A 27,060-nucleotide genomic window follows, 5' to 3' on the forward strand; every position below is an offset into this window, starting at 1 on the left:
TTAATAACTCCACAATACACTTTTTATTCTTTGTTGTTTTGTACTTGGTCCTTGACACAATCCAACTAAATGTATTTACCATTGGTTTACTTATTTCAAATAATTCTTTTATTTTTAGATCGCGTGCACTCATCTTCAATTGTTCGCCAGCCTTCGGATCGCAGGCCGGATGTGAACGTATCCCTGCGCTCCAACGGCAATGCATCCTGTAATACATCTCTGCTAAATAGCAGCGATTTGCACAATTCATTTCCCGCCGTAAACAACGCTAATTCGGATAGTGCTAGTGGAGCCAGTGGTGGTTTCCCAGATCTTACAACAAGTTCGGGATCTGGAACTTTAACTAATTCATTGACAGGTGCAATTGGTTTGCCAGCGATCAGCGATTTGCATACGCCAGATTCAGTTGAGAGCAATGTCCGGAGGGACAGGTAAGTCTTACTTTAAGCAAATATGTTATTCAACTGATTAACAATTACTTCCGACTTCTTCTTTACAGCTTTCATCCCCAACACAAAAGTGCACCAGTTTCTGTTAATCGATCGGAGTCGTACAAGGAACGTTTGTCGAACAAGCGAAATCGCAATAGTCGCCGCAAAACCTCCGATCCGAGTTTATCGTCTCGAAATACGTAAGTAAAATATTTAGTTTATCAATAAACTTATTAGGAGCCATCGAAAACTTGCTAATAAAAGTATTTTAAAATTAAAAAACTTTAAACTAGAGCAGTTGTAGTTAACTCTGTATTGAATTTACCTCTATTTAAAATTCCATTCCTTAAGAATCAAGAAAAACATTTTTGAAAAGCAGTCAGTTTTTCATTTGAACTTTATCTTTTTGTTCTCTATTTAAACTGTCTTCAATTCCATTCTTCAAGAATATATTCGGAATCGAATACTTTCAAGTTCCTTATCATAAAATTGAACTGTAAAAATCATATTATTCTAAAACGATGGCAACCTTTAAATTTGTGAGAGTTGTAACAACCTTTGGCTTAGAAATTAAAAGCACTATGAACAGTGAACCACCTGCAATGACATCAATTAAATTAGCTTACCTCTTAGTGTCGTTTCTGTAGTGGGTCATGGACTTGATACTGACGGCATAATGTAGGACAACGTATAACTATCATTTCAGAATTACGAGTATATTTCCGTCTCATTGCTAGACTGTGTGACTTACTGAATTGTCGGTTGTCATTGTAGTTGTGGGGGTATTATCTTTCCGCCGGCAGTCCCTTGGCTTTAAATCAACAATAAATGCGTTAGACTTATTGACTGGCTGCACCTCTCTCTCTGGAAAATATATATTAAGTGGCAGTATTCGCTCTAAACTTGGCCAGAACGGTACTGCAACTGTGCCCCCAACACAATTGAAGAATTTTGAAAAAACTTTCCATAATGAAAAGCAAGGCTCGCTATACGCGTAGTAAAAGTTGCAAAGAAATACTTGGACATAGCTATGATAAGTGAGGACACTTTTTGGATTTGTTGTTTTACAAATATTACGATGTTATCTATAGTATACGTATGAAATATGTTTTCACGAAAGACATTATAAATTAATAATGGATTACATTAATAAACTTGTCCAGCAAATAATCCAAATTGGGCTTATACAACAAGCCTCTTGAAAACCTATTTTTAATATTTGTAGTTGACATTTTACATACGAAACGGTGTGGAAAATTCATTTTCAATACTAAGAAAAAAGTTGCAGTAAAAACTTGAAATTTCCAGCTGTGTATTGATTGCCAATCAGCCAATTCAATCAATCGCAGGCGTAAATAAATTTATTGTTTGTTGCCTAACTTAACTAATAAGCCAATTAAACCGAACATATTTTACAGCGATGATCAACCAGACCTGGGCCTTACAAATTCCAATGATACGGGAAGTTCAAATTCTAGTCTCTCTTCCGAAAATGGCTTTGATAGTCCAAGCATCTCAATGGAACAGGTTGCTAGCGGTATTTCGGTAGCATCGATTGGGGCCCACGCCATATCCAGTACATCACATCTCCACCAGCATCCGCATCTGATAATTCAACAGAATGCAAATCTGCACAGTCAACAGGACTCGTTCCAAGGCAGCGTTGGGAGTAGCAGTAGTGCAAGTAATGCCAGCTTCTGGAATGCCGGACAACCGCCGTTGCAGCGTCAATGGAATTTTGAGAGCGATGATGAGGATGATTTGAATGAGACCGACTGGAGTTCTGTAGTAAAGGTTGAGATACTTGCAGCTCTAACCGATGCCGAAAAGAAACGACAGGAAATTATTAATGGTAAGATTCTTTTGCGATCTAGCTGCATTTGAGTCTAGAACTGATCAGATTTTTTTTGTTTCATTCACAGAGATCTATCAAACGGAACGCAATCATGTGCGTACTCTCAGATTGCTGGATCGTCTGTTTTTCTTACCGCTTTATGACAGTGGCTTGCTCCCTCAAGATCATTTATTGTTATTATTTCCACCCGCACTCTTATCATTGCGTGAGCTTCATGGAGCCTTCGAGCAAAAGCTTAAACAACGTCGAATCGAACATAACCACGTTGTGCAATATATGGGAGATCTATTGTCAGAAATGTTTGATGGACAACATGGTGAAAATCTTTGTGAGCATGCTGCTCAGTTTTGTGCACGTCAGCAGATTGCACTTGAGGGTCTTAAAGAGAAGCGGCATAAGGATGAGCAGCTACAGAAATTGCTTAGGAAATCTGAGTCTCATAAGGCTTGTCGTCGATTAGAGCTTAAGGATTTATTGCCCACGGTATTACAGCGACTGACCAAATATCCACTGTTGTTTGAGAATTTGTACAAGGTTACTCTTCGAGTGCTACCTGAGAACACAACTGAAGCAGAGGCCATACAGCGCGCCCTCGAGTCCTCGAAGAAAATTCTCGTCGAGGTTAACAAAGCTGTAAAAACGGCCGAGGATGCTCACAAGTAAGTTCCACTAAATTAAATAACTTTTATTGAAGTAATTTTTTTAATTCTTTAACGCAATTAACAAAAATAACTATTCAAGATTTCAATATTTTAATTTGAGAAAAAAAAATTACAAAAGAATTAAGAATTAAATATTTACATCAGCGGAAGGCACGTAGTGGCTTGATTGCACACTTTGAATACCCACCCCTGATTAAAATAATATAACATTCTAAATTTAACTCGATAAACACTCTTCATATTTCCAACTCTTTTTCACAGACTACAAAATATTCAACGCAAATTGGACAAGTCGTCGTATGATAAAGAAGAATTCAAAAAACTTGATCTAACACAACATCGTTTAGTGCATGACGGCAACTTGACAATGAAAAAGAATCCCAGTATACAGCTTCATGGGTTGCTCTTTGAAAACATGATTGTTTTGCTTACAAAACAGGTAAATCAAATAAAGAGTTTCTTTTAATTTTTGCAAAAATTATATCAAATTTTTGTTACAGGACGATAAGTATTTACTAAAGAATCTTCATATGCCGCTTGCCGTCAGCAATAAGCCAGTTAGTCCCATTATGAGCATCGATTCGGAGACTTTAGTACGTCAGGAAGCCGCAGACAAGAACTCGTTCTTTCTAATCAAGACAAAGACCTCACAAATGCTTGAGCTGCGAGCGACCAGCAGCTCTGAGTGTAAAACGTAAGTTGTTTTCTCTTGTTTTTTAACTCAAAGTATATGTGTATGTAAGCATGTGCAGGACAGTATTTTGTAAGAATAAGAAGGCTAAAAGTAGACAATAGCCAATAGCAAGGGTAAAAGTTCCAAAAGTTCATTCATTCGTTTTAAATATATGGTATACTTTATGTATATTTATTGTTGAACAAAGATGTATTTATACCTATAATATATTCATACATGGATATATGTATATTGAAAAGACTGCACTTGGTCGCGAGTGAAATATATGTATGTATTATAGATGTGAATCATTTTGCCCTTTATATGCATTTACTATACATATGCCAAACATAATACCCTTTTATTATTACTTGGGGCACGACAGAGCTTATAGGGATATTGAATAAAGTTCTTAGATATCTTTTATTATTACATATTTTGTTCTTTTAATTTTGATTATAACTTACACGTATATCTTATTAAAATCTATTTCTATAATTAAAAATAAAAAAAATACACAAAAGGCTGTGAATTGTTAGTAATGAAAATTGAATCTCCAATCTTCTTAGTTTTGCCTTCAAAGAATATAATTTATTTTGACATTACAAGGTTGTTATGTAATTTGCAAGCTGTTTCCCGCTCGATAAAAAAAAAACATTGAGCGTCATATTCACTTTTTTTTTGGCTATACTATAAAAATTACGCATTTAGTTGAACCGCTTAAGGCAAAACTACTTGAAGTCGGCATATTAACTTGTACAACAAATTTATTGAAAGCTAATTTAAAAATGCCGAATTAGGAGAAAACCACATGAGAAATTCCAAAGTCGTCGGATAAAATGTTATGCCTGCTAGCGGTAAAATAAATCAAATTAGTATAATCCTTTATTTCAAATATAATAGTAACATTTGTATACTCTGCAGTCCCATAAAATGCGCAGCATGTTATTCATAACATGATTTTGACAATTAATTTTAAACATTTAATATTTGTAAAAATTTTTTTTTTAGTATAATAAAATTTGTATTTCCTGTATTTATTTATTGAGTAAGTAAGTAAGGAGAGTATGTTAAAGTTGTGCAGGCAAGATTACGTTTTTTTTTAAAAGAGCATGAGCTGTATAAGCTTTATCTTAGCCAATTTCGGTGGTATTGAAAAATGAATTAATTTAAGCCCCTTTTTTTTGTAATTTACTGTCTATAATTCTATGAGTGATTGATTTAAAAAGAGAAAGAATATATAAATTAGACTCTTTAAAAAATAGTGATTTGAGTGTGTTTGTATACATGGTAATTATAAGAGTATAAAGTCTTCGTCACCAATAGAGTTTGTTGTTGTTTCTTCTCTTCTTTGTACACTGCCTCTCTCTGTTGCGCTCTATCGCTCTCTCACTCTGTGACTCTCTCAAATATGACCTCAGGGAAAATCGCGTAAAAGCCGAAGTATCATGGTGTCATCAAGCACATGCACATACATGTGCATATGTATATGTATGTGCATATGTGGTAGATGCCAACCGCAGACCGCCTGTCGGAGGAAGCGAGAGCTTTTCCAAACGTGTCGCGCATCGGCTATAATGAATGGTCTATGGGGTGATATTGTGTTGAGATTCTGCTAACTTTTGTTCGTTGTTCGCGTTGTTTGCGCTTCTCAGTTTGCGTATAGTGTTCAACGCGTGTGCGTGTTTTCCCCCCACTCAAAACGTGTTGTGTTCAGTGGAAATATTTTCATTTTGTAGTTGGGTCTTTCAGTAATATACTTGTACATACATACATACATACTCGTACTTTCATACAAATTTATTTTTTTGTTAAAGAATTTGAAATAGTTCTTTTAGCCCCGCATAGGATAATGTACTTCTTGACCTTATAGCATACCTATATGTACATATAGACAATTATTTATATATATGCTTAAACCAAATGAAGCTTAATGGCATATTCATTTCCTTGCTGGTCAATTTACGATGTTTTCATGTATATAACATATATACATATATGTGTTACATCAACAATGTTGCAACAATTTTCTAATTTTATTATTTATTATACTCATAAAGAGGACATTTTAGTTTAATTACTTTAGAAGCAACAAATGTCAAATTTAATTACTAAACCGCCAAAATTTGTGTTTTAAATAGAACAAACACCTGATTTTTGTCAGTGTAGATATATTGTATTACAATTATACAAACAGCTGGATATATGCCCTTTATCAGAATGTATACAATAGTCTTACAATACATAAATTATACTCATATACATATTGTATATAGTAAACCTTTTGTAATGGAGTCTGTTAAAAAGTTGCACAATGAGGCGACTTAAGTTACATGCAACAAACCGATTGTCATCAAAAGCATCAACAACAATTATCTTAACGAATTGACATTTTGCAATGTATGTTATGTATGTGTGTATGTATAGGGAAGTAAACGGAGTTTGGTTGTGACAATGAAACGACTTGAAAATATCTCAACAATTGTATTATATTTATTATTCTATTAGTCTGTTGTAACATGTTGTAGAGATGAGTTTTCTTTCGCCGGACGACACGTTAAGTGGCTTACGCCGTAAAAGTCTCTGTAATGGCGGACTATCATTACTATCGAACAAACAAAATCCGAGTTCTCTACAAGATCTAAGCAAAACAAAGAATAAACGTCGTCGGGGCAGTTTTAATGAGATCTTTAATCTTGGAGGTAGTGAACCAAATGTCATTCCCAAGCCCAATAGTCGCCGCTCTTCTTTGGTATCCAGGTGAAAGATATACTTCTACATACTAATAACTATAAATATGTTATTGGGTTCGTGATCCTGGTTTTTAAGATCTTTTAGCATAATTTCTGAATAAAAACGGTTTTTTTTTGCAAGTAAAATTACGAACAAATATTTTTACTTATATGTATATAAATACAGCACATCCGTCAACAACAATGTATTGTATTTTTGAGTATTACTCATTATTTCCGCTGAATTTTTTGTATTTCAGTAATGCGTTGTAGTCATTAGCATGTAATAATTTTCATAATTAGAGTATTTACAAAATGTCACGTAAACTTCCTAAATTTTGCATGAATACCCGCAGTATATACCTCACGAAAATAAGTATATAAGTTATTTATTAAAAAACAAGTTGAGATTCCGACCATAGGATACCCGTTACTTATTTCAATATATGTGCATAAAAGTACCTTAAAGATATTACTTGTATTACTTTGAAAACATTAATTCGCCAAATCTGCTGTTCTCCGATCAGGATTCGATTCAGTAGAATAACAGATAATAATAATATATAACAGTAATTATCATAAAAGACGTATAATCTTAAAAAACTGTGCTTGTAGTGGTTTTTCGGAGCGTGTTTTAAATTTCAAATAAACTTGCTCGGCGCGATGTCTATAGAAATCTGTATGCCAAATTTGGTTACTTTACCTCTTATAGTCTCTGAGATACTTGTGTTCATACAGTCGGACTTACGGTTTTTCGCGATTTGCGAAGGTGGAAGGGGCCGTAACAAAAATTTAAAACAAACTTGACCTGCTATAACGGCTTTGGGATCTGCGTGTGAAAGTTTGGTATCTCTATCTTTTATAGTCTCTGAGATCTAGGCGCTCACACGGACGGACAGACGGACATGGCTATATCGACTCGGCTGTTGATGCTGATCAAGAATATATATACTTTATAGGGTCGGAGATATCTCCTCCTTCCTGTTACATATATTCCAACGAACACAATATAACTAATTTTTTTAATTAACGGGTATAAAACCTACAAACTAAAAGAAATTTTTAAAATTTTGTTTGTATCTTATTTTTTTAATTAGTAGAAAAAAAATTAAATGTAAAAAAGAAATTATTATGAAATATGTACATGATACAGTTTCTCAATTTATTTTATAGAAAACGTGGTATTATTTACAAAAGTATACAATTTTCTTCTTTTTGTTTTTTAGTATTTAAGAAACATCTGCATTTCGCTAATATGATTTTGTATATCATACAACTTGTAGACATTAAATTCCCGAAAACAATATCCACATTTATGAAAAGTGTAAAAAATACAATTGCACATAATTTTACTTATTTTCCAGAGATAAGCTATGGTAACTTTATGAGTTTTACTGATTTTTTATTAAATAAACCTTTTTTTTGGTAAAAAAGTTTCGATTACGTTTAAGTTTCGACTCTAAGAACTCAATTAAAATGCCCACTCTTGAGATATATATGTGATAATTTCTTGTATCTCTTTGCAGATGGTTTAAACACATTTCTGACGCTGCTGCACAGCAGTATAAGCCCCGATCTAAGAACGCCAATAGTCAAGATGCTGTTGCCGATGATCCAATTATTGCCACGTTACCGCAATCGCATAACAAGGAGTCGGTGGATCCAACACCAGATCGTACTCAACCGGCGAGTGTGACGGCAACTGTTACCACAACGCCATTGGCACCGATGCTACCAATTGCAGTGGTAACGCCAGCGCCAACTGCAAGTAATAATTGTGAAATCGGTGCGACGCAGTTGAATAATAACTTGCGACGGGAGAGCACACAGAGTGATAATTCTGGCTATTATAATATAACGGCTAAGCGGCGTCTTAGCCAAAATGATGCTGCTGGAGCATCAGTTAGTCGCACAATGTCGACGCGCAGCTGCGGAGAGCCCAACAATAACTATCCAAATGTTGGGCAGGACATGAATCCCGTTGTGTTGCGACACACACAATCGGCACGGGAGGCCAACAACAACAGCGGAGGCGGAGGCGGCGGCGGCGGCGGCGGCGTCGGCGTCGGCGGTGACTCAAATGAGGAGCGTGCGTCAACTTACAGTCTAGTTGGCGGTCAGTCGAAGCGTGACAGTGCAAGCATCGTTTGTTCCAATAACTCAAATAATACACGAACATTGTTAATGCAGTCACCGCTGGTTGATCCCACGGCAATTCAGATCAGCATTAGTCCGGCTCACACAGCGGAGCCGGTGCTGACGCCGGGTGAGAGATTGCGGCGCTTGGACGCCTCAATTCGTGATGGCTTGATAGAGAAACAGAGAATTATATGTGATATCTTTCGCTTGCCAGTTGAGCATTTCAATGAGATTGTCGATATTGCAATGATGCCAGAAGCACCCAAAGACAGCGCTGATATTGCATTGGCTGCTTATGATCAAGTGCGGATACTGACAAAGATATTAAATGATTACATGCATGTGTCGCCGGAAAGAGAAATCTCAGCCGTATCCACCGCAGTGTGCGATCATTGTCATGATAAAGATCGCTCCCGCCGGACTACAGCGACCAGATCTCCACCACCTCCGCTGCCACCACCGAACAAACAACAAGCCCAGGGTCAACACCGAACGCCACAGTTGAAGCGGATACCCAAGCAGAAGGCAGCTGAAATTGAGGAAATCGAGGTCGCTATACATGAGGATGACGATGGATATTGTGAGATTGATGAGCTGCGCTTGCCTGCAATACCAACAAAGTCCCCAGATGTCTCTGCACCACTTGCATCATTCAAATTTGCAGTTGTGCCACCTGCCGAAAGCAACAACACAAACAGTTCGGAGACAACCAAACGACAGAGCACTATTAGTGTTGATAGCATTCCCGAAGAATCTGCCGATGAGTTGCAAAAGGGAGAATCAAAGATACCAGAGGTCGAACCCATTCTTGAAGCTCCTCCAAAGGTGGCACAAGAAGAAAAGGAAACAGAAGCCGAAACTGAGCCAAAAATATCAACAAAGATTTTGGAATCGGCAGCTGAAGCAGCTGTTGATGGAGATCAAAATGGAACAGAAAGTGGTGACAAAAGTGATCACATCGAAATCAATGATGTGTATGACACTTTGGTAAGTATTTATAGATAGTAAACAATAATATAGTAAAAGAAAATAAATAGGAAGCAAGTGTCTTGCTTGAGCAGTGACAACAGAAAACAAACAACAAAATAAAATGTCACATTTTGTTCTGTATGACCATCTTATTTGACAGGCAATCTTAAAGAGTCGAGCCATATTTGCGACCTCTGTAAATTGATCATTTAAAAAAATGTTTAAAATAAGATTGGAACTGATTCAAAGTTAACAAAAATATATTAAATAATTACAATATTTTAAGTTTAATGCTGATTAACATTATTATTCATCTAACTCAAAACAGGCTGCACTTAACAAAGCCCACACTACACTGTCCATGATTGACAACTCCACACAGACTGCAGCATTGCTGCCATTAACAAGTGTTGGTGTTGTCAAGGAAAAAGTGGTTAGTTCATCATCTACTGCTGTGGGAACAGGCGGAACTCTATGTGGACTCAATCGAATTCAGCATGCCAGCTCTCTAGAGCCAAGCGTACCTTGTCATGCTCTTAGCGGCATTGTAAATGTCCTCAATGAGCAAATTTCGCTACTTTTGGTGAGTTGAATGAGCTACCTACTCTTTAAGTACACTTAAATTATCTAATTAAAATCTCTTATTTATAACTACAGCCCAAAATTAATGAGCGCGATGTGGAACGAGAGCGTTTGCGCAAAGAGAATCAACACCTACGTGAGCTTTTGAGTGCAATGCATGAACGTCAGCGAGTTGATGCACTTAAGGTAATTTAATCCCGCCCCCATTTGCTAATTAATTATTGTAAACAAATGTACAGCAAGAAATAAGTATAAACAACACGCATTTGTATATTCATACAAACTATTATTGGGAAACGATTACATACAAGTATAAGTGTTGTTCGTTGTAAACAAATTATAAAATGTTCACAAATAATAACTACAATGAACGCTCGATAAATGAAACTCTCGACATTATACTGCAAAAATAAATAATTGCAAGAATTTTACCTTCATTATTTTTTAAACACGAGCTTGAGAAAAACAGAAGTTATTATTGTTTATTGAAAATGTTATTGCCCAGTACATACACATTTTAAAGCAATAAAAGACTTAAGTTTTAAATGATAATAAAAACAAAATAAATACCCCTATGGAGCGTCTACTGTAATTAGATATTTACAAAATTCGATTCGTTTAGGATAAATAATAAAATGTTTCCGGTTGAAACGTCTTTTGTCTTTGCTGTTGTCTTCTAGACAATTTTTATTACTCCATAAAAATTTAATGTTGCATATTGTGCTTCCTGTTGCCATATTGAAATGACGTCCCATATGGTCAACAAATATTCAGTAATTGGAATAGGAGATTTGGGATAAGCCAGAATATATAATAACTACAATATTTACAAAAATTTGTTTGCATTCCCTTTTATTTAGGAAACTCCAACCGATATCCTGACTATTCTGCAAGCGGCTGATGCAGAATTCGAAGACGATATTGATGCCATTTCCAATACATCTCTGACGCCGACTCCAACGCCTTTACCCATGTCAGCTCCTATCAGCGAGACCAACGTGGAATTGCCGGATCTTCCAGCACAAATGAAAACTGATTTTATAGAATCGATGGGCAGCAAAGATAATATTGACCAAGAGCTGCAGTTGCTCGCGGGCTCTTATAAGCTACCAGAAGCACTGATAGCTGCTGTAAAGAGGTACAAAGTTGAACAGGAGACGGAAAAGGAGTCGGAACGGGAGCAAGAACAAAATAAAAGCGTTAAAAACTAAGTAATTAGAAAAACACTTTATTTCTGCTTCATAAGCAAAATAGCTATATGACGTTTTTCTTTTTCTTCAGTTACAAGCCTTCTAAATATAATCCATTCTGGAGGAGATGATTGTGTGGACTAATGTTACTGTGGTTACCTAGAGCTACTCCCTCTTGAGACGAGATCTTCTAGGGTTCTGACGTTCTATGCTCTATGTGGAAACAAAAATCTTTATTAAGTATATAATTGTGTTTGTTTCGCTGCGCCATTGTCCAATTGAATTGGCAGTGTTTATGTTAATATATATAGCCTTATTTAAAATTAAACCTACTTATTAAAGCTGCATTTGCTTTACCAAGTGGTTAGCTGAGGGTGAAAATAAGATTTGATTTAATATACTTACAAAACATAAATATATTCCATATAGCGACATTAAATAAATCTGTAAAAGTTAATGTTGATAATTTCCTGATAAAAATTATAACTAAACACAAAAATCAATTATTTTTATACAAAATCATATCTATACTTTTGATGTAGAGCAAACAACACTAATGGTTAAATATACAATGTTTGATACATTTATACACCCACTGTATTATGTGAAACTAACTAAAGAACAACAAAGCATTATCTATCTATCGTATTTTTTAAGGCTTTATCATAGTTAAAGCTTAGTAAATCTATAAAATGTATTTAAATATAGAAAGAAAAGAAAGAAGAAAAAAAAAATTAGAAAATGGCAAATTGAACAATTGGCTAGCACACGTTTCAGCTAATTTGTACTTATATATACATAAATACACATTCATATGCAACCGCATTTGGTAGCGAAACGTGTGTAGTCAATTTGCCTTAAAAGAAATGAAATTAACTGTTTGGCCTTCATAATCAGACTTGTTGTACACACTTGAGCAAAGCTATTTAAATATGTTTTGAACACAACATCAAACTAACAATATAAATTTTACTGTTTTCGGATATTACATTCATAAATTTGTATTTGAGAAACGAAATGTTTTATATAAAACAATATACAAAGTATTTAAAGTGAGTACTGAAATTATAAAACTATATAATCCGTTTTCTATTTGGAGTGTGGATCAAATTTAGAGGATATTTTACAGCTAATGATGGTCATTGCCAAGGTGGTTTAACCAAGTTCATCTGTTTCTTTCTGTGGTACTTTAGTTCTTGCAGATCTATTAATCAGAAATCTATGCAGGAATCGTTGATCTTTAGCGATTTTTTACTTCCCAGTTTAATCACGTTTTTATTAAAAATTCAGCATGACTACTCACTGTTTGTTAAGTTGAGTCATCCTTGGGGGTTGATCATCTGGTAAGTTTGATCGGGATTACTGCTTAACCAAGAACTTCTTTGGTTATATATAAATAAGCATATTAAATTGCTGTTATTGGTTTTGATTTTTAAAAATATGTGTTATAATTTATTGAATTTTTTTCCTTTTTTTTAGTTGGGATTGGTTTTATTACATTATTGTTCAATGATTTTCAAACAAGTACATTTCTAATTTAGCTTCAATTTCAGGATGCCTTTTGTACCGGGGTAATTACTAGTAATATTTTTTGTTTCTCAACTTGTGTGTCCTTGAATGCATAACTTTTTTTTAATTATTTAACGCTCACGATTTCTACATGATTAATTTATAAATTTACATAGAATTTGAATGTTGTGTTGTTTGGCTTCAAGTTGAATTCTCAATGAACTGTCTTTTTTAAAATAAAAAGCGTTCCAAATTTCGACATTGTTTAAAATTTGCGCAAACGGAACTAATTGCTGTTTCAAAACTCGATTATCATTACTTTTCAGTTAAAGTTTATACGAATATTTCAATAATTTGCAGTTATTCCCTGCAGCAAATTTCGATTGAATTCAAATTTTAGAACAAAACTTTTATCTGTTGGTTTTGCATAGCCATTTGCACGTACAACTTACATATAAATATAGCCAGCTTTTATAAACGTACATACACAATACACAAATAAATAATGTATATACACATCTATGTAAGTGTATTTTTATATGTATATATTTTTTTATTTAACAAATACTTATGTACTTTACCGTTATTTGATGTTGCACTAAACAAACATTTACGTTTATTTATTAAATATGTTTACATTCATTGATATTGATTATTTTTCAATTGCATAGTACGAATATTTTTATTCAATTTATTTTACTATACATTTCATATTTGGGCCAACAATTGCCTTGGGACTTTTTTAAAAAGAATTTAAATAAAATTGGATACAAATTAGTGTAATCAAATTAGAAAGTATATAAAAAATAATACTAAATTTTTTAACAAATATAAGTGTTAAATTTAATACTGATATTCAAGTGTTTGGGTTCTTAACTTAAATTTTGAAATCAAACTTTCCGACCTGGAATTCGGCAAAATCCTGAAAAAAATCGGCTATTTTCAGAAATATTTAATTGCCCCAAGACAAAAACTCATTTATAATATATTTGTAAATACTTTTTGCTGAGCTTTTCACACATTTTTTGTAGTTTAACAATTGTTTGTTATTTTCAATTTTAGAATTTACAATTTGGCGTTGAATTTTTATTGTTTCTATCAATGCGCTAAGTTTAAGCGACCCTGGCCGCGGATCCTGAAGATTTCGGGCACTACAAAGAACTATTTTGCGAATAGAGATCAAAGGAGTATGTAGAAGAAATCTGTTTTTAAAAGGATATGTTTTGAGCAGTATTTTATGATGTCTGCTAGTTAACTAGTGTGGGTCAATTACTATATCATTTTACTGTACCGACGGTGTGTAAATTTGTCTAAAAAACATTTTAGCTTTGCTTTGCTTATTTTTTATACGTCGTGTTGTTGTCAAGCTATTGTCATCGTAAGCAAGCCAAAAAACCCAAAGTTGAGTATTGAGGGCCAGGGTCTTGCACAAGAAAAATTAATAAAATACATACACTAAATAACTAACAACGTTTAAAGCATAATTATATAGTATTTGCAGTATATATAATATATATATATAATCTGTATACATCATAATCGTATATAAGTATTGCAACAAATTTTCACTACAAAAACTGCACACAGAACTTAAGGGGCTATCTTATAAATTATTATCATTAATATTATTCTGTATAAGGATAGGGCTTTTAAACTAAGCAGTTTTCAGCTATCCAAACTCCTTTTCCTTGCTGAAGCAAATGCATGGCATTGTTGTTGTTTTTGTTGTTGTTGTTCTTGTGTTTTATTTGTTGTTGTTCGTATATGCTTGACATCGGTGTATTAAGTTAAGCCAACATGTGTACTATAGTTGTAAATAGTTGGTGTAAAAATTGTTTTTGCCATTTGCACTACCAATAAAAGTGTGTCGACACACACACACGGAGGAGGAGTACAACTTGCCCGCACTGAAGGCTATCAAATACGCTTAGTAGGTGGGTTGTTGATACTCCATGCCAGACTGTTGTTCCATGCCTGCCAAAAACCAGATGCAACAATTTTTAAATTCGACAAACTGTTGCTTGACCGGCCACACTTACCCTGCTGTGGCTGACCAAATGGCGAGGCGCTATACTGCTCATTGTCGTTGTCCATGGAGTAGCTGTATGCCTGCTGATGCACCACATTGGCCGGGTCAGTCTCAAAGGCCGAGGTGAACTCATCGCCAGCGCCAATCAAAAAACGTTTATAGGCCATAAATGCACAAAGAGCCTGGAATTCAAAGTAGTACAGATTTTAAGCAAAGATCGCTAAGATTATTATTTTAAAAATATAAATAAAATATAAAATTGTGTCAATTTGTTCAAACTATTTAAAATAACTTATTTTTTCTACACAAAAAACTACAGAAGAATTATTAAAAAATAATTAAAAAACAACTTTTATAAATATTGAATGCCCATGTCATAATTTTCAAAAAAAAAAGTATTTTTCACTATATCAAGCTTTTTTTCAAATTTCTTGGTATACTTTTCTTGTATTGGTATGTTGCTGCATTAACGTATTATTTAAAATTTTAATCAGATATATTTTGAATTTTTAAAATTCATAAATCTTTTTGAACCCTGATTAAAACCGTGCTAACTGGGCGGTGACTTACCCAGCTGAAGATGTTGAAGAAGCAAAAGACAATAGCTGTTTTCATGCTTCCGGCACCAATTCCATACGGCGGCATAGGAGCTGAGCTCCACTGGGACCACAAATAGAAGAACGCGATAAAGTACAAAAAGGCCCAAAGAGCTGGAAAAATTCAAATAATAATTACATACATAATTTAAAGTCGGTTCAGAGTTTATCATACCTGAGAATCCCATGTCCGCCATGACGTAACGCTTTCTGCTCTTCACCGATGACATGCGTTCGAACAGAAATTCGCCTCCAATGAATCCCATTGAGGCGAGAAAGCCAAAAACTCCAATGGTATTGCCATATTTACAGGCCATACCATCGTTATTATAAAGACAATAGTCCTTGCCGTCTTTTTCCACCCAGCCCTCCGAGGATATGCAGCCAAAGACCACAATGGAAAAGAGCTGAAATCATCATATCAAACAAAATGCAAAAAAAAATTACATACAAGACACAACACTTGAACACACATTTACAGCAGACACTGTGAAAAACATGAATTCCCAAATCGCCAACATGTCAGAGTTCAGCATTGCATATACAGAAATACAGTTGATCAAGTAATTGTTTAGACGAAGTTTAAAATTCACATATATTAGAAAGCGAAAAATAATAATACTTTTACTTGATTTTTATTTTTTTTTTATAATGAAACAAGTCAAAAGATTAAATTAAAAAAAACCAATCATGGCTTTTAATTTTTTTTTTTTCTTTTTGTAGTTACCTATTGTTTTAAGAGTAATTGGAAAAAATAAATATAGGGAGTGTGACTATATTCAAAAGTTGAAAATAAAATTGTTTTTATTTATTTGTAAAAACAATTACTTGACTAAGTGTCTATCTATTGATTTTAAAGAGCAGGTGCAACAAACCAGAAGTTCAAGTACACCGATAAACATATACACACACACACACACACACACACACAGACAGACACAGAATCGCACACTCGCATTCAGAGCGTATTTGGGCTTGTGACCCAATTTCAAACGAAGGCCAAGTTTAGTCAGTGTGAGTCGCGCCTGGGGATAGGCAATGCCAACTGCAATAACAAAGCAGGTCCTTGAATAAACTTGGCCAACTGACAGTTGCTGTTGTCGCTGTCATTCTGACTGTTGTTATTGTGTTTGTTGTTGTTGTGAATCATTACGTATGTACGAGACTGTGCCGTCAGCAGGAAAAGTGCCATTAAACGTAAATGAAAAGCAAACTCTTGTTAACCATTATTCTCACTCTAGACTTAAGGTCTACTTGACGGCAATGACGCACATGTTGGCCATTATATATGGACTTGGTTAACACTTTACGGCCTTTAGCTCACAATTTGACTGTCGTGAGACTTTTAATATCAACTGTACAGCTGTTTCATACTTTATCCTCCAAGCTTGTGGCATCTTTCAAGCTGCCTAAACAAATCACAAATCAGTTAACAACATCAAACACGAAATTCTAACAATTCCCACAACAACTTGACACCAACATTCACACACTCGCTCGTCATGCGAGGTTTGAACAAGAGGTATTCGGCTAAAGCTTACAAATATACGTATACTATTAGAATAATAGAAGAAAGAAGAAAATCCACATACTAATTTTAGTATTTATTATTAAGATCAAATTGGCTTAAATACTTTTGAAAATTAAAAACAAAAAACCAAGTTTTTTACATTAAATGTAAATGTTATAAATAAAGTCAAATACACGAGTTGAAAAATGTTCTGTAAGCTTTTGTACATACACTGAAAAAAAACCAGCTTCAAAAATCAAAAAACAATCATCTTAAATATTCTGTTCTTAACAAAAGACCATTTTAAGACCAAATTACTAATGCTTAGAATATTAATCAAAAAATATATAAGAATAAAAATCTAGAGTTGTTAGGAAAGTATAAATATGTCATATTTTATTTAAATCCAATAGACTCGCCTCTTCGGGCTCGAGTCCCACTCTTTTCAAAGAAAAACATAGTAAAGGAATATTTATAAAATTACCAAGCCCGAAAAAAATGTGTAAGTATCAAAATAAAACAACAAACAAAATTTATAAATATTAAAGTCTTCCTTATATTTTTTATTTGTTGAGTTACATTTTTAAAACATTTATTCTTATAATAAGAACTTGGTCTTTTTTTAAATGGTGTCAAACCCAAAATGTGTTTTCTAACTTAAAGAATTTTATGTTCTCGACGCAATTTTTAGGCCAAAATATTGATTTTGGAACATTTTTTTCCAGTGTATGTATGCTAGAAAAGGGTCTACGTGGGAGGGGTGGGAGGTTAGCTTTTTATGTGACTTACCCAGCAGAGGGCGCGTATGACAACTTGAGGTTTCATGGCGAACGTAAGTGGATCGAAGGCGCCACCAGCCTTGCCCCCGCCATAGGCACCGCCAGCATTAATGTTGAGTATTTGATTGAGTACATCCATTTCCGATGCTTACTACTTTCTTCCGATATGCAATATATTTGCTTTGTTTTATATTTATTTATTTAATTGTATAAATGTATTATTTTTGTATATTTAGTAAACGCGTGCGTCAGTCGTTGTGGTTAGTTTTTCCTTTTTTATTTCTTTTTTCTCGTGTTTTTCACGTCTTGTTGTGAAAAATCGAATGATTCTTACAACGCCAGCTCAAGGGCAATGAGGGGGCGTCTTGGACCTTGTGTGTGTGACTGTGTTTGTGTGTGTGTATAAAATCGCGAGCTGTGCGTTTGTGTCTGTATTTGTGCTATGTTTTAGTATATCGCAATAATAGAAGATTACAGCACACCAGAAATCGCAAAACTGTAAACTGGTATAATCTAAGGTTTTATTCCTGTCTTATGACAAACTCGCGTGCAAAACCGCACAACTTGTAACGGTTATTCAAAACAAACAAAACACACAAAACACACCAATTTTATTTTATTAATCATGCATTATTAATGAATTTTTCACAAATTTCAAGGGCCTGATTTTCACTTTTACTTTTTTCTCGCACAACGGCCAACGCGCAGGACTATCAGTGAAATGTATGCAACGGTACCGTATACTTTACAATTTCTTTGCTTGTGTGTGTGTGTGTGTGTATATGTGAGCTTTGCCGATAACGGCTTCTCTATTATCGATATTTATTTAACTATCGAATTGCCAAATAGTTAGCCTGTATCGATATATTAGTTAGGCGGCAACAGAGCTGCCCATACGTTTTTTGTCATCAATTCGAAAAATCATTTAAATTTCTACGTGTATTTATTTAATGCAATAAAGTGTACCTTGATCATGCATCGTCACTATTTAAGAAAACAAAGTAAAGGAGAAAAATGGCAAAATCGAAATTGGTTGAACGACTTGGTGTTAAACGGCTTGAAAGCTGTACCCTTGAATCCGCAATATACTCCTTATTTTAAAATGTATCAGCCGAATTTAGGGAACTTTCCTAGAGATTATACGTCCAATTACTTGGAGAATTCTGCGGAAAAGCAAGAATCTAAAAATCAGAGGAGACTCGAACCAAAAACTGCAAATACATGTCACACAAGCAACGACGAAAAAAAGGAGCAAAACTTACTTACAGAGCTAGCACTTGTCCAGCTATTCTCTACACAAAAGAGTTCGAAAAAGTCTTCAGAATTAATAGATAAAGTAAGCACAATATTTGGTAAATACACTTTTCCTCAAACACAAATATATAATAAAGAGTCCAAGATAAAACCATCAGAAAACACAAAGAATCAGCAAATTGTAATCAAGAAAAAAGTGGACTTTAAAAAAATAATTGCAAATAATACAATAAGTAAGGACTATTTAAGACCTAATAACTATATCAAAGGAAGTTTTCAGATTGTGAAACCTACAGTTAGTTCATTTATTCTAACCGAACATACATTAAAAAATGACGGAGAGGTCGAGTCAGATGATAGTCAAAAGAGCGAACAGAGCATCAAACTTAACCAGGAAACTAAGCGTACTCCTGAAATGCTCCCAATAATAAAGAGCGTGGAAAATGTGTCTAATGAAATGTCTCTAAAAGTGTTAATGAACAGCATTAATGAACTTAGAAGAAAAAGTCAAATTAATTTAATTGAAGCAAACGACAAAAATGTGCAATCTACGAGAAAAAATGAAATCGGAAAATCATTAAAAGTCCATAACAAATTGCTAAATAATATGGATCCTAATAAAAACATGCATATTAAAAAGTCATCCCATCACAAAATTGATAATACATTACTAGATACTAGTACACTTGAAAATGAGATTAAACCTAGCACGCACAGTATAACCGAAAAGAAAATCAGATATAGAAAAATGAAAAATAAGAAGAATATTGAAAAGATACAAAGTCAGGACAAGAGAAAAGAGCTACCAAGAGTGGAAATTAAAGAAATTAAAAACAGAGAAATCAATAAAACAGATATCAAGACTAGGAGAAATAAAACAAAAAAAACTGAGACACAGTTTAAAAAGAGAAAAGGAAGTGAAAAATTTGAGCTCAAAGTTGTGGGTCAGAAAAAATTATTAAAAGGCGTTGACATGTCTTACTTCCTAAGGGATGAAAGCTTCCCAAGCCTCCTTTCTGTAACTTTAAGAAAAAAGAAGTCGCAAGACTTCAGCAATCACTTAAAGGATTTCAGTAGTGATAGCGACTCGACAGAAGAAGATTCTAAATCACTATCTCAAGCAAAGTTTACTCAAATGTATGATGTTTTTTTATATGATAAGGAACCTGAAGGACACCTTCTAAAGAGGAGCCGACATTCGTTAATCCCTGAAGCTGTCAAACTGAAATCTAAACTGTATGAACAAAATTTACGATTGTCTAGAGATAAAAAAAAGGACGCAATAATAAATTATTTCAAGAACTCTAGGGTTGAATCAAGTGAATCAGATGTCAGCTCAGGGACATCGGAAGATAGCTTTAAGGATTGGTTGAGATCCAATAATGGGAAAAGAAAACGATTTTCACACCGACCCCATGGCTATGGCTATGGCTATGGCAAATTAAGTCAAACATCAATTTCATTAAAGAGCCACCACAGTCCATCAGTCAACTCGAAAACTGGCCCTAGGTCAATCCCACAAGAGAATGTTAAGCATCCTAAATTATATGTTAAAGTTCACTCAGGAGCTGAAGCTTCAGTGAAAAGAAATAAGCACCAACGCCTATCTTATCTAGATCAACATGATTTATATGAGGATAGATATTCCATAGATAGCGAACTAAAAAGGTTGCAAAATCAGGAGTTAAAAGAGAAACGTATTGCTACCCAGGCTAAAATAGCCGAAATAATGAAACATGTTCCAATATATGAAATGAAAGTTAAAAAACCGAAACGCAATTTTCTGAAAGAGGCTGAAACTCGGGTGTGGCTGCCCCGAAAACCCCAAAAGGAGACGATAGAAAGGCATATACCAAAAAAAAAATTGAAAACCAGACTGGAGATAATACCAATGCCCAGCGAATTGTCAGAATTGAAGCCATTAGTTATTCGTCGCTATTGTTTAAATAAAATTGAAGGAAAAGAAGCTGAATTGGATTCCCCTAAAATAGATTGCTGTAGTACCTGTTGTATGCTCGGTCTGGGAAAGACGGAATCAGAAACGCCTCTCATTCGAGAAATGAAGGCAAAAAATCAAAAAATGAATCTATGGGCATACTATCTTTTGTGGAAGAAGCGCAGGGCGTTGTTTAAAAGCGATTGTGGTTGTGTGTAGTCAGTTAACCTATGACCTAATTCAGTCAAAGATCAACTGACAACCTGATCAGCAAAAATGTGCTCCAGGGTAGTTAATTATATTTGTTAGATACGTTGGACTCCAGTTGCCGAATGCAAATATATTTGGTAACTGAATTTCAACGAGTTTATCAGACTATTAAAAGCATATGTTGTTCATATTAATAAATTTAAAAATATTCATATATAATAAATATTTATTCACAAATAATAATAATAACAATAACTAACCTTGACACTTTACATCGAATGACATTTGTCACCTTCCTGAAATTGCGCTTCTACTCTAGCTCTGCACCAAATCGCTGTGCAAGAGCAACTGATGCCGGCTGAACTTGTACTTGGCGTGCGCTCTGCCAAGCTCTCCAAATATATAGGATCTTACAAGCACACGCACTTATACTAACGGAGCTCACACACGACAATCAAGTGCAGTGAGCATGCTTGCTCGTTCAAAGTTTGCGACAGCCGTTTGCAGTTTATCGTGTGTGGACGCCTAAGGCCCGCATTGCAGTAAGCACAATTGCTCTCAGCTTTCATAGCTGCTCTTCTCTTGCATATGCTATTGCACACGCACACACTTACACAACTGAAAATGCACGACCACACATACGACCCTGTTGCTCTCAGCATCCACAGACACACACCTCGCTCTCAGCATCCACAATTTTTGCCACACACCAAGTACATAAAAGTAAATTTGAATTTTAAAGATTATTCAACGGGTTTTATTTGCGTACCAATAACAGGGATAGAAAATATAAATGCAATGCTGGATGAGAAATGTTTTAATTCTCGTTAATATGAATTTATTCATTAGTGAACTTTGCAGGACGTTTATCCACAAATGCCTGCATGCCCTCCTTGCGATCAGCCTGCAAAGAAAAATGTGTAAACAGAGAGAGAAAATTAAAAGAGGATTATTGAACTCACGGTGGAGAAAGTGGCGTGGAAAGTGCGACGCTCAAACTTGAGGCCCTCCTGCAATGTGGTCTCATATGCGGTGTTGACAGACTCCTTGCACAGCTGCACAATCAGATTGGAATGGGTGCCGATCTTCTCGCCTAACTTGACAGCCTCGCCGAGCAGTTGATCAGCTGGAATGACCTTACTGACCAGACCAACCTTCTCAGCCTCTTGGGCATTGATCATGTTGCCGGTGAGGCACATTTCCATTGCCTTGGACTTGCCGACCACACGGGTCAAGCGTTGGGTGCCACCAGCTCCGGGAATGGTGCCCAATGCAATCTCTGGCTGACCAAACTTGGCCTTATCACCCGCATAGATAATGTCGCACATCATGGCCAACTCGCAGCCACCGCCAAGAGCATAACCATTGACGGCTGCAATGATGGGTTTCTGGGTGCGGGCCACCTCGGTCCAATCGTTCAAGAAGTTGCCCTGAATGCACTGGGAGTATGTGTTGGGTGCCATCTCCTTGATATCAGCGCCAGCGGCAAACGCCTTCTCGCTGCCAGTCAGCACAATGGCGGCAATATTCTTATCCTTGCCAAAGTTCTTCAGTGCGGTGGACAGCTCCATCATCAGGCCATTGCAAAGGGCATTCAATGCCTTGGGACGGTTCAGAGTGATAACAGCGACATTTTGCTTCTCTCCAGTCACTTCGGTCTTAATGAATTCCCAGTTGCTGCCAGCTGTAGAGTGAAAGAGATAGCAAGTAAGTTGGTATCAAAGACCAGTGTTTCCAGTTTAGCTTATAATATGCTAGATCTAATCTAGATCAAAAGATTATTAATTTAAGGAAACATACTAATGTATTACAAAAAAATTTTATTGGCATTTCGGTATTGCCTTTTGATGCATGCATTTTGTTTCATTTATACTATTTTTTACTTCTCTTTTTAAAATCTAGCTTTTTATAACTGTCAATATTCTTGTCAGCACTGTCAAAGACCTTACGTAATTCATTCTATTTTCTGCTAGTCCTCAATTAATGGAATGGTAAAGAAATTTTAAAACTGCTCTAGCTTTCTAGGCATCCAGCCACAAATAATAAATATAACAAATAGGTGTATGCAGTTAGAAGTGGACTTTGATCTTTTTGCATGTGGTGCTTTGAGTACTTACAGCTACTGCTGAAACGGGTGGCCACTTGGGGCTGACGGGCGGCAGCCTGGAGCAGAGAGTGTGCACGCACAGTAAACAGTTTAGTAATGTTGGCCATATTTTACACCTGTTTAGCATTTATACAAATCAATCATTAGATAACATATATTTAATGCAAATTTCACAATCGGTACTTACTGATCAGAACACTGGAACGAGAGTGGTGGAGAAAAAACCGATCATAGATTCTTGACTGCAGTGTTGTCAACTTTTTAGAGGAAAAAATAGCTGTTGCGAGCCGGTCACTGTTGCCAACTTAGCTATTTTATAGCTAGATCTATCTATTTTTAGAGTTCGTTTGCTAGAAAAATTTCGAAATTGCCACTCTGCATGTACCATTTTAATCAAATTGCTAAATTGATTGCACCCAAGAAAATTCATTTATTTTTTTTTTAAACTTCGTAATATTGAAGAAAGAGCTTTTTAAATTTTTGCAGAATTTTTGTTAGAGTTTTGTCGATTTTTCAATAGATTTTTAGAATTACATTTGAAACTTCTCTTATTTTCCTTAATTTTATCTAATTTCGAATTATTAATTTATTGCAAAGCTACTGCATTTTTAAATTTGCACTTACTTAAATTTACACAGTTGTCTAATATTTTTGCTATTTTGCATCGAAAATTCAGTTTTTTTTTGGATGCTTTCCAGCCAGAAGCAGTAATTTTTTCCTCTAAAAAGTTGGCAGCACTGCTCAGCAGGGCTGTCACCTGAATTCCGAAAGAACAATCGATTTTCTATTTAAACGATGTGTATTAATATCGACTACAGGCATCAATCATTGCTTAAAAGCTGTTAACTTTTGAATTGAAATTATCATAAATCTTCCGCTTACATATGAAAATTTAGCATAAGAATTAGCACAGTTTGCATTACACAATTACACATTAGCAAATACATTAAAGCTAGAGTAGAAATATGAAACAAATATAACAAATATGAAATTCAAAGAAAAACATGTTTATTTGCGTTTTCGAAAACTTGTTCAGTGTATAATTCATTATGAAAACGGTAAGTAATTATGAGATTTCTGTTAGACAAAATTTTACAATTTAAATCAATGAAATTTTAAATGTCCAACAGTTTATGTTTGTGTAAACAAATAAGATTAATAATTACATTCCAGAAGCAGCTTTCTAAATTGAACAAAAGAAAAAAATGAAATACTTGATGCAGATTTAAGTAAGCACGCCTGCGATGCATTGAAAATACTGTCAGCCAACCAAGTCAAGTCGGGAATGGGGACGGACACAGTTCATCTACTTCTTATGCGCTGACATTGGTGGAGTGGCATAAAACTTGCGCTTCTTAATGGTGCCCTTCAATGGGGTAGCTATTTTGATTAAATAAAAGAGAGAATTGGACATGTATTCAAAACTTAATAAATAAACATATATATTTACCATATAGCGAAAATAGATCCCGGTTGTTGCTGGGAACTCGTTTGACGGCACTGCCAGGAGGTGCCAACGGCGGTGACTGCTCCATGGCCAGATATTGCTGCCAGAAAGTGCCCGGTAAATCCAGCAGTGCCTTCATTACCTCCTTTTGTGTAAGTGTTTCGGTAAAAAGGGCATGTTTATCCGGATTTGGCGATGAATAACCCATAATTGTGGGCCCAAATATCATGGATATGTTTTCCAGGGGCATCATAACCACTGGACAATTGGCAATGCGCTGAAAGTGCAATATGAGAAATGCCAAAGTATCGCGATTTGCGGTCGGCAGCTGTTCCACAGCCTTGTAAAGTGATTGCTCCGCTAGCTTATTATCTGGATTCTGTACAGCATTGGCAAAGTCCTTCCACTGGCTTGTGGGAATGAGAGGTTCAAGCAATGTGCGCAAGAAATCCTTCACACAACAGCATAGCACATAGATATCCGTGTTTCCCAGATGTGGAGTCGCTTTGCCGCGCAAGAACTGCTCCTTAAGCGCCTTGTATTCACGCTCCGACGACGACAGACGATAGAGGCCCACCTCGGTGAGACCACGTGCCTCAATCTCATTGACACAGTGCACGATAAGTGCTGGAATACGGGGTGTGATCGTTGGCGCAAAATCGCTTAGGTATCCCATCACAGTCTTGCCCGTGGGTGTTCCCGACTGCGGTACACAGCTGACGGTAAGCAGCTGGCGACAGTCGATGTGGCAGCGAACGGGACAATCCCGACAACGCAATCCCACGGCACCAAATCGAATGCTGTAACAAATTCGAATTTAAATAAATAATACTGAGACTTTTGTATCTATATATAAACTTACCGCTTCTGGCACTGAACACAGTTGTCGCCACGGAGGAACGTCTTCTGGCTAAAGCTGTGCTTGCGCATCAGTGGACGGTTCTGTTGTGCCGGCGATGAGGTCGCCATGGCATTATGTGGCGTCAATGGTGGCGCCATTGCCTCCTTAAGGCCAGAACGACGCGGCGTCGAGGATGACTGGACATCGGCAATGCGCTCGTGAGTTACGATCATAGGCAGCGATTCAATGGTGGATTCGGCACGTATGACACCCTGACCATCCTGTGGAATTGTTACTTTCGTGGTGGCACAGAAGCGCTCTGCGCCCTGTCCCACATCCAATGTGTGATGATCGACTCCAATGCCAGTTCCTGACCGACGATTAGTCGTCGTTGTGGTTGGTGTACCCAAGTTACTGGTATTAAGACCGGTGCTAAGACGAGACCTTTTATTGCCCACACACGGTACTGGATTCTTGGGCAATGATGGGCGATGCTCACGCCACGATTTCGAGCGTCGCACATCGAGGAAGTCATCCTCCGAATGTGTTATAGATAAGTCCGAAAGCAAAGATCCAGTTGAATTGATATCCCCATAGGATTTATCCTCGTGCAGTGTGTTCAACGATTTACGCTTGCGCGTCGATGCCGACGGCAGTGTATGGAGAAACGCTAACTTATCCCGCGTCTCGTTGTTCAGATTACGTTCGTGTCGTAGCAAATCGGCTACGGCCATAATTTTGCCCTCCATGGCGTCGCGCTCGTGTTCGGCCTGACGCCTGGCCTTGATCTCGGTGTCAATGATGCGACGCGCATGATACAGTTTGCCCTCCAAATCTCCCATCTTGGCCAACGATTTGTCCAGTTCCGTTTGCAGGCGCGCATTTTGCGTGGCATAGCCATTGCATTTCTCGTGATATAGCTCGAACAAACGCAAAAATCTTAGGAATTCTGTGCAGAAATATGAATTTAGTTCGAATTTCACTAGAATTTCAGTTAGACTGGTCACTTACCCTCCTCGGCGGTGCCGTCAGTCAGCACTTGCATGCAGCGTCGCAGATCGTCAAACGACGCTAACACTGAGAGCGTCATTTTCTTTGAGTTCGCGCCAATTTGTTTGCTGCAATTCAATCGTAAATGCTAATGCACAATACAAGAATTTATTGTACTTCGCTAGCACCCGCACAGCAATTGTTAATTTTCTTCTGATTTTTTCCTATTTACAACAATAAGGATGGCAAAGAGGAAGCACGCTTTAAGGGACGCGAGTTTTTTTTCTTTCAGAAGTGCCGTTGTTTCAAATTTTATCTAGTTATGTGCGATAAGTCAAAGTATTGCTATCGTATAAACTAGAGCCGCTTATTTTCCTATCGATACTTTATCATTCGATTACGCTCAAGCGTCGATAGCTTCATTTGACAGAAGCTGGTACATTATCAAAATTTAATTAATAAAAAATGCTTATGCAATTTACGTTACTATCTGTATTTGCTAATTTGCAGTATGAAATTTATTAAGTTATTGTAATGAATAATCGAATAGTTGAGCCAATTTTATTATCGATTGAGAAATAAAAAAACCAACAAATACAAATCTATCAACATCGCGCTA

General features: G+C 35.9%; 4 protein-coding genes across 10 annotated transcripts in view; 1 reads left to right on the forward strand and 3 right to left on the reverse strand.

Moving 5' to 3' along the window:
- LOC117783263 overlaps positions 1-12,033 on the forward strand; it is a 29,020-nt gene extending 16,987 nt beyond the window's left edge. For 5 of the 6 annotated variants that reach the window (XM_034620564.1, XM_034620566.1, XM_034620568.1 and 2 more), the window contains 11 exons: positions 119-431; positions 500-631; positions 1,850-2,283; positions 2,354-2,945; positions 3,210-3,387; positions 3,449-3,642; positions 7,880-9,479; positions 9,790-10,044; positions 10,119-10,229; positions 10,904-11,254; positions 11,325-12,033. In XM_034620564.1, the coding sequence (XP_034476455.1) occupies positions 119-431; positions 500-631; positions 1,850-2,283; positions 2,354-2,945; positions 3,210-3,387; positions 3,449-3,642; positions 7,880-9,479; positions 9,790-10,044; positions 10,119-10,229; positions 10,904-11,254 (4,160 nt within the window). In that variant the 3' untranslated portion in view covers positions 11,325-12,033. Of the gene's footprint in view, positions 1-118; positions 432-499; positions 632-1,849; positions 2,284-2,353; positions 2,946-3,209; positions 3,388-3,448; positions 3,643-7,879; positions 9,480-9,789; positions 10,045-10,118; positions 10,230-10,903; positions 11,260-11,324 lie in introns of those variants that run through there. The other variant, XM_034620565.1, reaches the window with a different exon arrangement.
- Positions 12,034-12,649: 616 nt separating this feature from the next.
- LOC117783267 (synaptogyrin) lies at positions 12,650-18,393 on the reverse strand. Of its 2 annotated transcripts, XM_034620575.1 has the most exons (6): positions 18,336-18,393; positions 17,667-18,085; positions 15,543-15,774; positions 15,342-15,481; positions 14,782-14,953; positions 12,650-14,716 (listed from the first exon to the last, which is right to left on the reverse strand). In XM_034620575.1, exons 2-6 carry the CDS (start codon positions 17,793-17,795, stop codon positions 14,670-14,672), a joined length of 720 nt encoding a protein of 239 aa, XP_034476466.1. In that variant the 5' UTR covers positions 17,796-18,085; positions 18,336-18,393; the 3' UTR covers positions 12,650-14,669. The 2 variants fall into 2 exon arrangements, with proteins under 2 accessions (XP_034476466.1, XP_034476465.1); XM_034620574.1 differs by lacking the exon at positions 18,336-18,393 and having other exon boundaries at positions 17,667-18,280.
- A 3,391-nt stretch (positions 18,394-21,784) lies between these two features.
- LOC117783265 (probable enoyl-CoA hydratase, mitochondrial) lies at positions 21,785-23,479 on the reverse strand. Its single transcript, XM_034620572.1, has 4 exons — positions 23,351-23,479; positions 23,174-23,279; positions 22,019-22,740; positions 21,785-21,960 (listed from the first exon to the last, which is right to left on the reverse strand). Exons 2-4 carry the CDS (start codon positions 23,268-23,270, stop codon positions 21,895-21,897), a joined length of 885 nt encoding a protein of 294 aa, XP_034476463.1. The 5' UTR covers positions 23,271-23,279; positions 23,351-23,479; the 3' UTR covers positions 21,785-21,894.
- Positions 23,480-24,173: 694 nt separating this feature from the next.
- LOC117783264 (rac GTPase-activating protein 1) lies at positions 24,174-26,854 on the reverse strand. Its single transcript, XM_034620571.1, has 4 exons — positions 26,463-26,854; positions 25,473-26,400; positions 24,614-25,410; positions 24,174-24,543 (listed from the first exon to the last, which is right to left on the reverse strand). Exons 1-4 carry the CDS (start codon positions 26,539-26,541, stop codon positions 24,470-24,472), a joined length of 1,878 nt encoding a protein of 625 aa, XP_034476462.1. The 5' UTR covers positions 26,542-26,854; the 3' UTR covers positions 24,174-24,469.
- Positions 26,855-27,060: the final 206 nt, after the last annotated feature.

This window comes from Drosophila innubila (genome assembly GCF_004354385.1).
Source record: "Drosophila innubila isolate TH190305 chromosome 2R unlocalized genomic scaffold, UK_Dinn_1.0 1_C_2R, whole genome shotgun sequence".
Lineage (NCBI taxonomy): Eukaryota > Metazoa > Arthropoda > Insecta > Diptera > Drosophilidae > Drosophila > Drosophila innubila.

Excerpts from the sequence above, each read along its gene's own strand:
- LOC117783267 (XM_034620575.1), bottom strand. The coding sequence starts at position 17,795 with ATGGATGTACTCAATCAAATACTCAACATTAATGCTGGCGGTGCCTAT. Across the intron at positions 14,954-15,341 it reads TCTTCAACATCTTCAGCTGG|GCTCTTTGTGCATTTATGGC; the intron begins GTAAGTCACCGC and ends TTTGAATTCCAG. Across the intron at positions 14,717-14,781 it reads ATTTGGTCAGCCACAGCAGG|GCATGGAACAACAGTCTGGC; the intron begins GTAAGTGTGGCC and ends GGTTTTTGGCAG.
- LOC117783265 (XM_034620572.1), bottom strand. The coding sequence starts at position 23,270 with ATGGCCAACATTACTAAACTGTTTACTGTGCGTGCACACTCTCTGCTC. Across the intron at positions 22,741-23,173 it reads CACCCGTTTCAGCAGTAGCT|CTGGCAGCAACTGGGAATTC; the intron begins GTAAGTACTCAA and ends TTCACTCTACAG. Across the intron at positions 21,961-22,018 it reads TCCACGCCACTTTCTCCACC|GCTGATCGCAAGGAGGGCAT; the intron begins GTGAGTTCAATA and ends TTTTCTTTGCAG.
- LOC117783264 (XM_034620571.1), bottom strand. The coding sequence starts at position 26,541 with ATGACGCTCTCAGTGTTAGCGTCGTTTGACGATCTGCGACGCTGCATG. Across the intron at positions 26,401-26,462 it reads TGACGGCACCGCCGAGGAGG|AATTCCTAAGATTTTTGCGT; the intron begins GTAAGTGACCAG and ends ATTTCTGCACAG. Across the intron at positions 24,544-24,613 it reads GGATCTATTTTCGCTATATG|CTACCCCATTGAAGGGCACC; the intron begins GTAAATATATAT and ends TAATCAAAATAG.